This window comes from Ananas comosus, linkage group 12, assembly GCF_001540865.1.
Source record: "Ananas comosus cultivar F153 linkage group 12, ASM154086v1, whole genome shotgun sequence".
NCBI classification, from domain to species: domain Eukaryota; kingdom Viridiplantae; phylum Streptophyta; class Magnoliopsida; order Poales; family Bromeliaceae; genus Ananas; species Ananas comosus.
In genome coordinates, this window is record NC_033632.1 from 4170056 (window position 1) to 4187026 (window position 16971).

The following is a 16971-nucleotide window of genomic DNA, read 5'->3' on the forward strand; positions in this document are numbered from 1 at the left end:
TTAAATTTCACAATTCAAAATTAATTTGTTGATATGAAAATTATGCATCATATTAATTATTGTCGCATCATCAATCACAATACTGCTGAATCACTTTTATATTAGCAGTATCTTAATATTTAGCCAATTAAATTAAATTGTGAACTTTAATTATAATAATAATTCAGAAAATGAAGCAATTAATTATAATAAATTAAAATTTAAGAATTAAAGCGTTAGGCGCCCATATTTTGAGGACCAAAAGAGCAATTTATCCTTTTTATTTTTTAATTTTTTGTAATTTGTAATTTAGCGAGGGTGAGAACAAAGAAGTCAACCCCATCGGGTCGGGTTAGGAAAAAACCCATATTAAACCCGACCGACGCGACACTCTCTTCTTCCACCGCCTCTCGCTTTTGCACCGTTCCTTTTCCCCAAAACCCGAAAACCCTAATCCCCCATTCGCCACATCTCCTCTCTTCTTGGAGACAAAGTCGACGACGACGACGAAGAAGAAGAAGAAGAAGAATCCATTATCGAATTCTCTTACCTCCGCTATATAAAAAGAGCGATTCTTGTCCACACCCTTTTTTCCTAGTTTTTGAGCTATTTTTGAGCGATTTGGGAGGGGATTGGGGAGATATTTGGGGCTGTGCGATGTCGGAGAAGTTCTCCCCGGCGCTCCGCCTCGGCGATCTCAACGACTTCATCGCGCCGTCGCAGGATTGCATCGTCTCGCTCAAGGCGATCAAATCGAAGCACGAGAGGGTTGAGGTATCTCGATTTCGTTAGCCCTAATTTGCTTTTGGGTTTTTTTTTTTTTTTTTTTTTTTTTTTTTTTTTTTTGAAGGTAAAGAATTAAACTTGAATTTGAAGGAATTTATGAATTTGTTTGGATTTTAGATAGTTTGGCGCGTTAAATAGTTTTTAGTTTTATGGATTAGATTTGCATTTTGTACAAATTTGTGATCTTTTATATTAATTTTGAATTAATTTGTTTAGTTTTAATTAATAATATTTGTCCAAGTTGTATGGGATCACTTTTAAGGAAAAAAGATACTATTAGTTTAGTTGCAAAAAAAGTGAACTTTAATTCGTTTCTACTTGAATTTTCATTAGTTTTCCTTAATCAGCAGCCGCACGCTTAAGTAAAATTTTCAGTTGCAAAGAATATATTGATGCGATTACAGTCAATTATTTCTTGCTATTATCTTTATTTCTTGAAATTTTGATTTTTTTTCCCCTTTTTTTCCTAGAGTTGTTTCTTATATAGTCATACTGTTTGCAGAACAAAGAAAGAGAGAAACCTAGCAGCCAGCAATCACAAGAGGAAGCTGTTAAGATTTCACTTAAGGACTGCTTGGCATGCAGGTATGTTACCTTTTCCCTAACTTTTGTAACAACTCTGCTCTAAAAAGGAGCAGTTATGCGATTTGACTTTGAAAGTCGAAAGCTTTTCCTGCGGTGTAAAGCTGAAATGTGCTTTGTGTCCCAAAAGCAGAAGCTCCAATTTGAAGCTTTTGTTTCTGCGTTTGCTGCATTGAGAAGCTCTTCTTGCAGGAGATCATGTGTCCTGCAAATCACTAAAAATGCCTAAGAAGGAAGATATAGGCAAATCGAATAATTCTTCTACTTAAACTATGTAGAATGGTAGTTTAAAAACAAAATTTCAGAAGGTAGAGTAGCAGTGCGTGCAGTTCTTTAGGAAACTTACTTTCTCTTGTATGTGACTGGTAAAACTGTGGTGTAAGAGATAATACACTTACTCATTCTCTGGGAATTTTCAGTGGTTGCGTAACTTCAGCGGAAACTGTGATGCTCGAGAAGCAAAGTTTGAATGAGTTTATCTCCCATGTTAATTCAGACAAGGCTGTTATTGTCTCCATATCTCCCCAGTCGAGAGCCTCGTTAGCTTCATACTTTGATCTATCTCCATCGCAGGTATCAATTTTAGCTTATTATGTGTGTACTGTCTTGTCTGTGCTGAATATCACATCATGCTTTGAACATGCATATTTGTGTGATTTGTCTTGATAAAAGTATATAAGAATGTCATCTTGGTGTCTGTAAAATCTGCGTAATGTGTTTTTGATTTTAGTAGCATTTAGAGGAGGTATTCATTTGATCCTAGAAGTTTCTGTTATCAGTGGACAGCAAATTCTGCTGTTTAATATGGGAATATGTAATTTTATTAATTTACTATTGCTCAATCTTATTTTTGTTTTAAAAGACATCAATATTCTTATATGGTTTATTGATTTTAATAATCAATTATTGTCGCCTTTTCTGTTGTCAGGTATTCAGGAAGCTTACTACTCTGTTGAAGTCGATGGGAGTGAAGGCTGTTTATGATACAAGTTGTAGTCGAGATCTTTCCCTTATTGAATCATGTAATGAATTCATTTCACGTTACAAGCAGCATCAGCTATCTGGTGGCAAAGAATGCGGATCAAGCCTTCCTATTCTTTCATCTGCATGCCCTGGTAGATTGCTATTCACTGCCTACTTTAGGAACTTTAAATATTTACAGATCCAAATTACCCTCTTGTATCCCAGGATAAATCTGAAAATGTTCACACATGGCCTTTGAAAAACTCAATTACTTCCATATGTACCCGAAGGAAAATGGGCCCATGAGTTAAGTGACTCCCACACCTTAAGGGTATCTTTTGCAAGGAACTCTACTTTTAAGAGGCATATATTAAAATTTAGTTTTTACAGAATATATATATGTAAATAGATGATTTTCGGGAATATACATGCAAAAGCCCTTTTTTGTTTTGTATAGCATTCAAAGTGTGGTGTTTTTTCACTCTAATTCTAAAGTGTTTATATCATGATATCTGGCCCTTTTGTACAATTTCTACAGCCATAGTATAGGGGCAGAAATTAGAATAACACTTGTGGTTGTGTCTATTGCTATTTTATAGTCCTATCTTTTGTCAACCTTTATCATAGCTATTGCTTGGTTGTCAGAATCATGCAACTAAAAATGATAGACTGATGTAGTCATTCCTTGATATAAAATTATTTTTTAAATTCAGGTTGGATATGCTATGCTGAAAAGACACTTGGATCATATATCTTACCCAATATTTCCTCTGTAAAGAGTCCTCAACAAGCTATTGGGTCCGCTATCAAGCACCACACAGCTCAAAAACTTGGTCTCAAGTAAGTATGTTGCTTGTTTGCATAAATGCTTGGCAACATAGTTGTTCCAAGTTATACGAAATTTTGGTAATCAAATACACTTATGTCATTGTATTTCCAATATGCTTGACTATGACTTAGTTTTAAATTTTGCTCTTTTTTTTTCCTTTTACGTTCTTCAAATTCATATGAATGAAGAAGCCTTTTTTCCTTCCTAGCATTTTGTCAAAAACTTAAAAACCCTTGAAATTAAAAAAAAATCGCCCCTCTATAATAAAAAAGTCAATGAATTGGATGTCTTTCCATCCGAAGATATGTGTACTTTTTGTGAGAAACTTTACTTTGAAGTGGGGTATGTACTGGAAAATTCAGATTTTATGAGGTTTTATAAGTGAATTGATGATTTAGCAAGGATATATCTAGAAGGCTCAATTTAGAAATCTGCCAATCCTGTTCAAGTAGTGTTGATTTTGTTTATATTACTTGGTTCAAGAAGTTTGCTGTTATTTTGATTTTCCTATCTCCCTGTCTTGTTGACACCATTTTTGTTTATGTTATAGGCCAGAGGATATCTATCATGTTACTGTAATGCCCTGTTACGATAAAAAGCTAGAAGCTGCCAGGGATGATTTTATTTTCACATTGGAAAATACAGAAAATGGCGATGAAAATCCAGGTTTGAAAATTGTGGAGGTAGACTCAGTTTTAACAACTGGGGAAGTGCTAGATTTAATACAGGTGACGATGTGTTTCTAATACTTCTGTTTGTTGAATTTATTTCTTGTGAGAAAGATTCATGAATATGTTGATAACAATAATAGTGCTTGTCTCACTGCTGCAGTCCAAGTCTATGGATTTCAAGGCCTTGGAGGAAGCTCCACTTGACAGACTGTAAGTCTTTGAGATGCTCTAAATGCTTTTCTTCTTTCTTACATGAAATCTATGATAGGTTCTTAGGGCCTGTAGTGTATGTGAGTCGGAGCTTTTGCATGAGTATTGTTCAAGTAAAGATATATGAAGAAAGCACTAACAACATTATAGAGATATATAAAGAAAGCACAAAAATCATTATCATTAAAATCTTCCAAACAGCTTTGTGCTGCAGTGGAAGCAGAATTCTAGAAGCGGAATTTTTGCTTCTATCCTACAAAACGATCTTCCTTAGCCAAATACTGATTGTTGCAAGCTTCTATTATCTAGAGTAGAGGAGATGTTCAAAAGCCAAGTTGCTATGAGCATCTGTTGATTTGTTAGATTTGATTCTTCTTCGTTCGTTATTAGGTTTTTCTGTAACATCTTCGTTATGTTTTAGAGATGTTTATATAGATGATCAATAATGTTTTGTTCGTGAAACCAGGTTGACGAATGTCAATGAAGAAGGGTATCTTTATGGGGTTACTGGTGGTTCTGGAGGTTATGCAGAGACAGTTTTTCGCCACGCTGCAAAAACACTCTTTGGAAGAGATATCGAAGGTCCTATTGAATTTAAAACCTTGCGGAATTCGGATTTTCGTGAAGTAGTATTAGAAGTAAGACTACCCTCTTTTTCCCTTGTCACCACTTTCATGAAGGAAAATCTTTTTTATTTTTATTTTTTGGTGATTATACCCCTGCAATATGTGAAGTTGTAACAAATACATCTGCAAAGTTGGTTTTTATGCACTCAGGACCCTGAAAACCGTGTTTATTTGTGCACATCCCTACCTGGGTAAATGTGCTAAAATGTTTTTGCATGCATACCACTTGAGGATCATGGATGCAAATATGTTTATTTAGGTTATGCAAGCCAAATACCCTCTTTGAAAGTATTTTTACGCAATTTTGCATGTTTGAAGTGGTATATGCAAATAATTCTACATAACTTGACTAAGTGAAACTAAATCGTTCATATTACATGTGCATGCAGGTGGAAGGCAAACCTGTGTTGAAATTTGCACTTTGTTATGGCTTCCGAAATCTTCAGAATGTTGTCAGGAAAATTAAAATCGGGAAATGCGATTACCACTTTATTGAAGTTATGGCATGTCCTTCAGGTACCCTCAGATTTAGTCTTGTATTTTTCTCAAAAGCTACTTGAACATATCAACAATAGATCCTCGGTTAGATTTTCAAGTTTTATTTGCTTTTTGTTGTTAGAATATTTTTCTTATAATATGGACATTATGTGTTTTATGTCACAAAGTTTTATAATAAACTAAATTAGGTCTTTAATATTATTATTTTTTTCCTCCTCTGTCTTCCTACACTTCTAGAATATTTAAATTTTTTAAATTATAAAATATCAAGAGGATTAAATATTGCATTATTGAAGTTTAAAGCTGCATTTTATCTGTATATAGAATTGTGGAAGTTATGTGACATGACCAATAACTCTTTAATATCGGACACAGGCTGTCTTAATGGAGGAGGGCAGATAAAACCAAAGAAAGGTCAATCATCCAAAGATCTTATTCGACAATTGGAGAATATATATATGCAAGATGTAAGTCCTTTGTGTTGCGGTCGCATTGATTAGGCTTTTCGAAGAACTTTGGTGAAGTTACACTCAGCCAGATGTTACCACTTCTGTTTTCTCTTTTTGTGGCATAGATATTGCTGCATATACAAGAAATTGCACAAATAAGCTTTTGAAGTTGGATTTGTACGCATGCTCCCTAAAACATTGTTTATTTGCTTGTGCCCTTACTGGAGGGTATTTATGCAAAAACAATTTTGCATATATACGCCCGACGGGTGTGTGAATGCAAACAAATGTGACTTTCCGAGGGTTGCATGCAAATACCAGCTTTGTAGGGGCATTTACATACTTTCACATATTTGCTGGGGCATATACTCAAAAGGCCTTCTATAAAATCTTCAAAGATTTGTTCTAATGGTTTTATAAAACTATAATTTCTCTCGTGTATAACAGGTGTTAGTTGCTAATCCTTTCGATAACCCAATTGCGAAGAGATTATACGATGAGTGGCTTGGCGAGCCCGGTTCGGAGAAAGCCAAGAAATACTTGCACACAGAATACCATCCGCTGGTTAAAAGCATTGCCTCTCAGCTGCATAACTGGTGAAACAGATGAGTTTCTTTCAAGTCCCCATTGCTTTCAGTGGATTCAGTTGGCTCTCGAGCTGCTTTAACTAAAGGTGTCGATAAAGTGGAATAAATTGAAGCTTGTGCCTAGCGATCGACAATGTAATGTTATCTACAAGCTTCCGCTAAAAAAAAAAAAAAGGAAAGGAAAGAAAAAAGGGGTTGATAATAGGAAAGAGGATTGCTAACTACAGTTTTATGAATGGCGTAGAATATGATAGTTCTTTCGTGTACTTATTTTCAATTTTGCTGTAAAATGTACTGCAATAATTTTGTCTTCTTTGTAAGTAAAGGGAAAAAAAAAAAAAAAACAGAGCATTCTTTTTTCTTTTCTTTTTTTTATGTGTAGTATCATTTCTAGTCAAATTCTTTTACTAGCAAATATCCGCTTCTTATTGGATCGAATATATTGGCTTTTATTTTCTTTTGTAGATTCCCCATTAATTTGTTTTGATTCATGTGTTATCTCCTCTTCTTCTTTTTTTTTCTTTCTTTTTTTTTCTTCTCTATTTCCTTAGGTAAGGTTCCAAATTCATTGCATTGATTGATTCATATGTTGTGCCTTAGAGGAAGTTTCTGCATGTGGTAAAGTAGGTTCAGGAGCAATAAACATGATGAAATGGGCACCCATGGTGGATACTACATGGCATCTTGTGTAGACTCTGCTAACCCGCTAAGTCGATTTTAGTTTGGATCTAAGTTACTAATGTTTGAGTGCTAAATGCTCTTGGAATTAGAGTTGTGAACCTGCATTGTTTTCCATTCCGAGGCCAATCAATCGACCGACATTCGCAGTCGATTGGTTTCCTAGTTGGTTTAGGTTTCTTAGGTTCTAATTCTATGTGGTTTAATCTCTTAAGTGTCGAAATTAGCCCTTGCAATATTTGGAGTCTTTTGAGGACATTGGGCTATAAATCTAGACCCTCTTCTTCTTCAGGTTTCTGTGGCTTCAAATTTTTGCTTGAACAAGCAAGCGAGATTCATTTGAAAAAGTCGATTAGGGCTTATTTTAGAGCAGGTCTTCGAAATCGCGTGTTTGTTAGGGAATGATTAAACTCTCAACAATTATCATCAGCAAGATCGTGATTTATAGGTTTTTTTTTTTTTTTGGGAAGTTCCGATCATTTTAATCTCGTCGAAGCATTTTTCATAGCTTTAAAGTTTAATGTCTTCTTGTCAGCAGATGTTATTTACCAACCATATATTTTGTCCTCTCATATCCCAGAGTGCTCAATCCATATACAGAGACAATTAAATCAATTATTACAAAAAATATTACAAATCTTTCTATTTCACCTATTTAAGAAAAGAAAAAAAAAAAAATCGTATTAGTCCATTTTGAAGAAAACTCACGCATCCTTCCTCCCATCCGTGACATCGATGCTCCAGTGTCCGTCGGGGAAGGCCATCTTCTTGGCCACCGTCCTCTCCCACTCCAAGTCGTCCTTCCTCTTCTGCGACAGCCCGCAGAAGGCCCGCAGCTCCTCGGCCATGCCGTCGTGCAGCTGCCACCACCTGCGGTGCGCGACGTCGCTGGCGTAGACCCGCTGGTCGTCGACGTTCCAGTTGCAGTCGTAGTCCCTGTAGCACATCCACGGCTTCAGCCCCAGGTAGTGCACCGCGTACAGCCGCGGCGGGTCCGCGCCGAACAGGTACTCCTTGAGCCGCGTCTCCGCCGTGGTGTTCGACCAGAAGTTCTTGAGGAAGTTCACCCGCCGCGGGAGGCGGTGCCACCACACGAAGATCTCGTTCAGGAAGCCCTGGTCGCCGCCGTTGTACGACCGCACGTCGCGGCGGTGCCGGATCAGCATGTCGAAGGTGCAGTTCGACGGCTCGATGACCATGACCCCGGAGTTGAAGATGGAGCCGTCGTTGCCCGTCGCGGCGATCTGCGGGAAGCGGAAGAGGACGTCGAGGCTGCGGAACACGGCGATGTCGGCGTCGATGAAGATGATCTTGTCGTACTCGGTGAGCTGCCAGAGCCGGAACTTGCTGTAGTTGTACTCGTTGTACGAGTTCTTCTCCGCGTGCGGGTTGCGGATGCGCTTGATCTTGCGCGGGGTCCACCCGGCCGCCACCAGCGCCCGGAGCTTGGCGCCGTTGATGGACTTGTCGTGCAGGAGGATGAGGTCGCGCGTCGACCCCGTTTGCCGGATGCTCTGCGCCAGCGCGATCGCCCCGCACAGGTACGCGTCCGACGAGTGGAGGACCGTCGCGTACGCCTCCCGCTGGGGCACCGCTGCCGCCGCGAGCTTCGACGAGTCGAACTCCTGGTTTGTTCCTGCATTCATGAGTGAGTGATAGATGATTAGATGCATACTTCATCATTTCGCCAAAATTTTAAACGGCAGTTGAATTCGAAAAAATGGAGGGAAACGGTTTGTGCCTGAGCCCTGAGCCCCTGAGGTAGAGAATCACAAAAATCTGGGTCATTTTTTTTTGCATGTTAATCCTCAAACAAACAACGTTCAACATTTTGCGTTAAATGATTTTCCTTGAGAAAACCCCTCAATTGTGCATCTTTTTGCTTGGACTGAAAAATAAATTGATTCTTGTTTAATTTATGGGGCGAAGAGTAAAAATAAGCACAGCCACCCCAGTCACTCTCTAATTAAACAAGAAACTGTAATTAGTGAGATATGCGAGCCTCACACGTGTGTGATCTTGTTAAATTCTTTAGGTAAAAAAATTAGGCTTAATTTGATATTGAGGTTCACCTAACGTTATTAGATAAAATAGAATTTGGATAAAATATATAGGGATATACTTTTACGTTCTCCGGGAGAATTGCAGAAAATATATTATAACCGACTCTTTATGATATGCGAAATACAATATTATGTACGAAAATAAATTAAATATTTTTTATCATACTTTCTCACCACGCGTAATATAGTTTTTTCGTAATTTCAAACGAAGCCGTAAAGACCGGTGTAAAGCAGCGTCTGACAAAGTAAGAGCATTTTCTCGTGTGACCGTACTATTTGTTGAGCTAACTTATTCTGTGAAATTAGGTACATATATATGCTTAATTATAAAAAGCTAGGGTTAGGTTCTCTTTTTCTTTCCCCTATTCTTCCAATGTCTTTTGAATATGTTTATGATCTGTTACCATCGCTGCCTGCCTAAAGTCAGGTGGTAGGCAGCAGGGCTGTCAGCTGGTCCAACGTGAGTGAGCTGGGGCAATTTATTAAACGAACTAAACATGAATTAGCTCGATCGATGAAATATCGAGCTAAAAAATTCAATTTTTGTTTGATTTGTTTATTAATAAGTCGAATATGAGTTGACTCGCGAACAACAATTTAGATTACTAGTACTCCTACTACAAGATGAAAAATTAAAAAACATAAAAAATTAAAAACTTAGAATCTTAATCGAATAATTAAAATTTAGGGTTCTACAAAATAGAGGTCTCTTTACATTTAGATTGGCCTAAAATCCAAATTGTTGAAATTTATAATATATATATATATATATATATATATATATATATATATATAGAGAGAGAGAGAGAGAGAGAGAGAGAATTAGACTATCATATTATTAATAGTACCAAGCTCATAGTACTATTAGGTTTTCGGCCCTTGGATAAAGGGATGTGGTCTCTGATTAGAATGATAGTTCCTTATAGTTGAGCTAGGTGGTTAGTTGAATAGTATAATTTAACAGATAAAAATGAGCAAAGAAATAGATCTAATGGCGAAAAACTCGATAGCACCAAACGCTTAGTGCTATCTATAACACAGTAGCCAAATTCAATAAATAAATATAGGTTATATATATAGGCTGGGGCAACTATACTCATATGAGTATAGTAGCCCTTTGTACTCATAAATTTTCGGCTGTTCGGATGAAAAAATGTGCAATTAGGATGAGAATAGTTACGGTTAGGTTGATAGTGGGCCCCATAGGGTTGAGTGGGTAGTTGATTGAATAATATAATCTAACGGGTGAAAATAATTAAAGGGTAGATCTAATGGTAAAAAATTTATGAGTGCAAGAGGCTCTATCTCATAAGAGTATATATATATATATATATATAGTCCGACTGGGATACTATCGATAGCACAAAGTATTTTGTACTATCGAGTTTTCCGCCGTTACATTTAACCCTTCAACTATTTTCACCCGTTAAATTATACTATTCAACCAATAACTCACTCAACCCTAAGAGGTCCACATTATCATAATCGTACATTTTTTTATCCAAGGGCCGAAAGCCTAATAGCACCAATATCTTCTAGATAGTTCCAATAACGTAAATCATGTCTAACGAAATCGATCGCCGAATCGAATGTCTCATCAGCAAAAGCAACTTACAAGTACGAAGGCTCCGTACTTTCGAAAGCGCGGGACCTTCTCTCTCTCTCTCTCTCTCTCTCTCTCTCTCTCTCTCTCTCTCTCTCTCTCTCTCTCTCTCTCTCTCTCTCTCTCTCTCTCTCTCTCTCTCTCTCTCTCTCTCTCTCTCTCTCTCTCTCTCTCTCTCTCTCTCTCTCTCTCTCTCTCTCTCTCTCTCTCTCTCTCTCTCTCTCTCTCTCTCTCTCTCTCTCTCTCTCTCTCTCTCTCTCTCTCTCTCTCTCTCTCTCTCTCTCTCTCTCTCTCTCTCTCTCTCTCTCTCTCTCTCTCTCTCTCTCTCTCTCTCTCTCTCTCTCTCTCTCTCTCTCTCTCTCTCTCTCTCTCTCTCTCTCTCTCTCTCTCTCTCTCTCTCTCTCTCTCTCTCTCTCTCTCTCTCTCTCTCTCTCTCTCTCTCTCTCTCTCTCTCTCTCTCTCTCTCTCTCTCTCTCTCTCTCTCTCTCTCTCTCTCTCTCTCTCTCTCTCTCTCTCTCTCTCTCTCTCTCTCTCTCTATATATATATATATATATATATAGAGAGAGAGAGAGAGAGAGAGAGAGTTGAGCTAGAATACTATCGATAGCAAACGAGCTCCGTTGCCACCCATTTATTTTCGATGATAGAGCCTCCAAATCGACGATCAGAGAGAGAGAGTTGAGCTAGAATACTATCGATAGCAAACGAGCTCCGTTGCCACCCATTTGTTTTCGATGATAGAGCTTCCAAATCGACGATCGGCACCGTTAAACATGATCTATACGACTATACCACTTGAAGTGTTTAGAAATCAAATTTCAAATCTTTTCGACATCATTTGCCTAATGATCAAAGAGTTTCAAAATTTGTAATTTTAATGGTTGATATGAGGCATTTTCTCGTTTAACGGCGTAAAGATATCCAAATCAATTGAATTTTTGTTAGAAAATTTTTTAAACTATTTAAAACAAAATCTATACTCTTGATCTTGACTACAATACTCCTATCATCATTTTTTAAAGAATATTCATTTTCACCCATTCATTTTTGTGTCCACTCGATGGATAAGAGAAAAACATTGAAAATGTATAAAATTTGATTTTTAAACACTTCAAGTGATATAGATCATGTTCAACGATGTCGATCGTCGATTTGGAGGCTCTATCATCGAAAACAAATAGGTGGCAACGAAGCCCGTTTGCTACTGATAGTATTTATTCTCTCTCTCTCTCTCTCTCTCTCTCTCTCTCTCTATATATATATATATATATATATATATATATATAGAGAGAGAGAGAGAGAGAGAGAGAGAGAGAGAGAATAAATACTATCAGTAGCAAACGGGCTTCGTTGCCACCTATTTGTTTTCGATNAGCGGAACACTAGCGAGCATATCCCAGCTCATGTTTGGCTAGCTAAGATTTCGACGTAAAAAATTCAACTCGTGTTTTGACTCATTTATTAAATGAACGCTCAATCTCGAGCTCATTTGAGCCAAACACGAGCATATTTACAACAGCGAGCTGCATTGCCAGCTCTTAGGGTAGACCTGTAATCGTTAGGCTCCCTTTAGAATTACGAAAATATTCTCGTGCACAAAATACACTATTTCTACAGCCCCAAACAACATATTTAGAAAAAAAAAAAAAAAAAGAAAGAAAGAAAAAATTATCTTGCTCAGTCAACAATAGTCAAATTAGTGGTCCCTATATGTTTACTACAGTACAAGAAACAGCATGAACCGACTCAAATAAAGGCTAATTTGTAACGTACGGTTAGCATGTGATCACAAAAATGAGATGTGGCCTCTCTCCCACTCCTATTAAATAATAGAGGGCCTCATGCACCAACCATGTTTGATTTTGTGAGGACATGGAATCTTATGTTAGGTGTGCATGGCCCATGCTCATTTACTTTGTGTGCTTTGCTTAAGTTTGAATCTACAGTTAAACAATTCAGAAAATATTTTATTACTAGGATTAAAGACTCATGATTAAAACTTTAATTCTCCACTAAGGAAGAAATTAAGATCCGCGCCAAGATAGAGTAGATGTTGTGTATAAAATACATACGCAATCACAATACTGTATCAAAATTTGTTATTCGAGTATTACTGGTTTCTGTAGTAGAGAAGATGATCTGAAAAATGCTTTTCCTTTTACTTTCTAATTAATGATAGGAGGATGCAAATATTTGACAATATGATGATTAATAAGTCACTCATCCCTTTCATTCATTTGAATTCCTAAAATTTGAAAATTAACCTCTCTCATACTATACCATGATCGAAATTAGGGCTTATTAATTAGCTCGACTTCTGAAATAATTTAACTTCTTAATTGAAAAGTTTCCATCGAACTTCCTATTTTTAGTCACATAGTATAAAATAAAAATATTATTTTTTTTCCAGAAAAGCACTTTTATCGAAAACTACAAAACAAGAAGCTCCTATGTACGTCCACTTTTAAAGCATCTATACCATGCAACGTAAATACGTACATAAGTAAACATCAGCATGATTCACTAACAATTAATACTTAGAGGATCATGAACTTAATTTTTGAAGCATTAATTGGAGATTTACATCCATACCTTCCCCCCACAAATGCAGGGCCAACTCGCACGATCCAACGGGCAACTTCACCTTCCCCTCCAACCGCGCGGCATCGGCGTCGTACATCCACCACTCCCCCTCCCTCGCCGTGAGATCGTCGCACCGGAATATCTCCGGCATCGGCTCGCACTCGCTCAGGAACACCACCTTCACCCTCCCCCGCTCGTCCCGCCTCCCCTTCCTCACCGCCAAGTTCGCGGCCACCAGATGAACCTGTTGTTTTTTGACATCAAATCCTAAAACTTCGTCAGGGTTTTCAGAGAAAGACAGTCGTTTCATATGCACAGTATCGCAATAATAAGTTCTGGCTTTTAGTAGCATTCGTACAGTCCATCCTGACTGTCAAAAAATAATTTTAGTATTTATAATATATCTGTTCTTTCAGTAATAAGAATAATTTTAAAAATACAAAATTTTACCATAGAAATGTTTCGCACCTGTAGTCTGAACACATCACGGTTCCAACCCTTGGCTGGCCGCTGACACGGTAGGCGGGCCACCACCGCGTCGGCCGAGCCGGGGTAGGAATCGAAGTCCGGCATGGGGACTTCGGGGCACGACGCGCCCTCGTTCTCCTCCTCCTCGTCGATCCACTCCGGGAACAGGTCGGCCCACTTGAAGTTGGGGTGGACCCGCTCGAAGTCAACATTGACCGCGGTCAGCTCTGCAGTACTCTTGTTCTTCTCCACCCCGTCAAATCCCCACGCGATCACTTCGTCGTTGCCGATGTTCACCAACGCGATGCTCTTCGCGTCTCCGACGTGCCCGAGGGCTCGGAGGAAGCTCGGGGGGTTGATCTCCTTCGCCATTCTCTTCTCGCTCGTGATCGCATTGTTCGGAACTTCTCCTCTAGTCGCAACCTGTAAATTTTGAATTCAAATTTGTAATTTCAATTTCCTCATAACCAAACACTTTAAAATTTTGATTTTTTTCTTGTTAGTCATCATAAGTACTAAAGCATAGCACAAGAAAATACAAGAAGAGGACAGAAAAAAAAGGAACTTGAAAGCTTAGAAAAGTTTTTCTTTTTGAGCATCTAAAGTGCAAAATAAAGCTTAGAAAGCTTAAAGATATATATATATTCTAACGCTAGTTCTCAATAGCTTGTTTTTTTTTTTTTTGTTCTTTTTAAAGTAGCTTAATTATTACTATCTAGCTAGATAACAAATACAGTAAAAATCTACTAAAATTTAATCTCCTCATGAAGCTCATTGCAAAATTCAGGGCCCTTACCTTACCTTCCTCAAGTGACAGTCGCGGAGGGTGCAGCGGACGAGCGACGCGACGTTCTTGTCGAGGAGCGACGATGGCTGGAAGAGGAGGAGTGCGAAGTAAGCGGCGAGGAAGAAGATCAAGAAGGCTATGTTGATCTTTATCACAATGGCTCGCGACGCCGCGGCCTTAAACACCTCCCCTCTCAGTAATCCCATGCTAACTGTGAACTACCATGCATTGGCCTCAGCTAGCATATATGTGTGCATATATTTATATATATATATTTGCCTATATATATATATATAAATGTGTGTAGCTTATCTAGCTACCTTCTTAACTATGTCTCCTTCTTTAGTTGTGACATACAAGCTTTTTGGCATTTGTAGTGGTTGGGATGTTTGCAGGGATTGGGAAATGAGAGGACCACTTGGAGAGTTCCATGTGTCCATTTTTGTTCCCTTGTTCATTAGATTTACCACTTGACTAAGAGAGAGAGAGAGAGAGAGAGAGAGAGAGAGAGAGAGATGTTTTTTAAAAAAAGGGAAAAAAAAGAAAAAAAAAATTAGGGCATGTGAAGTTTCTTTCCTTGCTGTTGGGGTTGGTGCATCTTCCACTCTTTTTCTGCTGTTCTTCCCCAAGGGCTTCTGGTCCACAAAAATATTATTTGTTTGAAACTTTGGTCCACTCAAATATTTAGGATCCTGTTGCCCTTGTCCTTTCTTTTGCATAAAGTCTCAGCATCATAAATATGTCCAAAGCAATTAATAAAAATTTACAAATATTTTCAAATATATATTTACTTTAACCTTTGCTCATATTGTTTGAACTCTTTAATGCGGTGGGTCCAAAGTTTTTCTTTTTCTTTTCCGCTAGGAGAGACGTCATGGAAGTTCCATATTATCATGCCAATTTAAGGTTTTAATTTTAAAAATTATATTATTATTATGATATATATAGAATCATAGATATTTGATTTTAGATCAGAGATAGAGCAGAGCAACCTGAGATTTACACTCCACATAATAAAAGTATATATCATTACCATGCATTGGCCTCAGGTACCTATTTCTTAAAAAAAAATTATAATAATTTCATAAAGATAACAGCTATTGCTAATAATTCATTAACAGAATTTAACTCTAGAACTATATTTGAAATAGGTTGGAACGTAAAAAAGATATTTTCATTATTATTAGCTTTCTAAGATAGATAAATTAGAAAGTCGGATACTTTTTAGAAGTATATAAATAATTACCCCCTAATATTTTTTTTTGAGATATATAAAAGATGCAGTGTGTCAATTAATGAGTTATTAGGAAGCATGTTTCAGTTGTGCTCTCTAATGGACCACACAATGTGTTGTTTTTTCTCCACATAAAAGAAGATACAAACTGTAATAAGATCATGCGAAGGATTATATTAATTTGTTAGCTCTTTTTATTTGTTAGGTGATTATGGGTCGTCGTGTTCGTATTCTACAATCGCAATACCCAGAATAATTAATTTAAGAATTGTTTTAAAAATATTTATGAAATAATTTTAAATGTTTCGAAACATAATTTGTACGATGATCTTGACATTTGATCATGTCATTTTCAGGGCACCTTGGTTGTGTCTCCAGTCGCGAGCGACCCGTGTGCAACGAAGCCCCTCAATTTTCCTGTAATTACATTTTTCGTCCCGTAATTTTCTATAAAAAAAGTTCTCATTAGTGAACATAAATAGGGTGAAATATGATACTTTTTTCTCTTTTACTTAAAATCAAATAATTGTAAGTAAAAATATAAATGCAATACAATTTATAAAACATATACCGTATATAAATTATTATTAGTATTATTGAATATTTGGAGATTCTTAAAATATAGTTCATGCATGTGGGTCAACATATGTGTTTATTTACAGGAACTTTTACTTACTTACTCCTGATTACTATTTAAAATTTTAAAATATATTTTAAAATTACCATAAATTCTAGCATTTTAGGGATGTTTAAAGTATGTTTGAAAATCAATAAAAACATTTTAGTCAACCAAGAGTATTTTTGATATTTTTGAAGTTTTGAATGATATAGTAGATATGATTCTTTATTTTCTTATTATAACAAATATGACCAAAACCATAATGGAGTTTTGGGGATTTTTGCATTTTAGTCCCTAATATTTTCAATTAATATTGCACATAAGCCTCATAAAATTGGGTCACTTAGGTTATCCTTATAAGCAGCTTTTCTTTAAAAAAAAGAAATTGTGTGAATACGCTTTGGCAATGTTTGTTCCAAGTAATAACATGCATCAAAACATTAAGTACACCCTTAAATGTTCTATATCAATTCTCACACTGACAACCATATTACTATTTTCTGAAAGATGTACAAATGGTTGCAGAAACTTTATGATTGGGAATCGATATTGTTAAAATAAATATTGATAAAACAGATACATTGTATCAAGCGATGAAGGAGTCAGATCATAGTTATATAGGGGACGTCACATAATGGCAAATTTTGAGTCTTAATTCTATTGTGGAATTTAAGCGTTAAAAACGCCCTTCTTTGAAAACTTGTGCTTTTGAAGAAAAACGATTGTTTCATATAATTTGACATAGTATTATAATA

At 36.8% G+C, this 16971-nt stretch overlaps 2 protein-coding genes across 3 annotated transcripts; one reads left to right on the top strand and one right to left on the bottom strand.

Annotated features, from left to right (window-relative positions):
- On the top strand, positions 372-6555 carry LOC109718875 (protein NAR1). Its single transcript, XM_020245340.1, has 11 exons — positions 372-753; positions 1268-1350; positions 1767-1920; positions 2276-2462; positions 3024-3150; positions 3690-3867; positions 3971-4020; positions 4487-4658; positions 5036-5162; positions 5520-5611; positions 6041-6555. Exons 1-11 carry the CDS (start codon positions 637-639, stop codon positions 6191-6193), a joined length of 1440 nt encoding a protein of 479 aa, XP_020100929.1. The 5' UTR covers positions 372-636; the 3' UTR covers positions 6194-6555.
- On the bottom strand, positions 7400-14713 carry LOC109718874 (UDP-glucuronate:xylan alpha-glucuronosyltransferase 2-like). 2 transcript variants are annotated; one of them, XM_020245338.1, is made up of 4 exons: positions 14378-14713; positions 13577-13999; positions 13118-13352; positions 7400-8494 (listed from the first exon to the last, which is right to left on the bottom strand). In XM_020245338.1, the coding sequence occupies exons 1-4, from the start codon at positions 14567-14569 to the stop codon at positions 7563-7565; spliced, it is 1782 nt and encodes a 593-aa protein (XP_020100927.1). In that variant the 5' UTR covers positions 14570-14713; the 3' UTR covers positions 7400-7562. The 2 variants fall into 2 exon arrangements, with proteins under 2 accessions (XP_020100927.1, XP_020100928.1); XM_020245339.1 differs by having other exon boundaries at positions 14373-14509.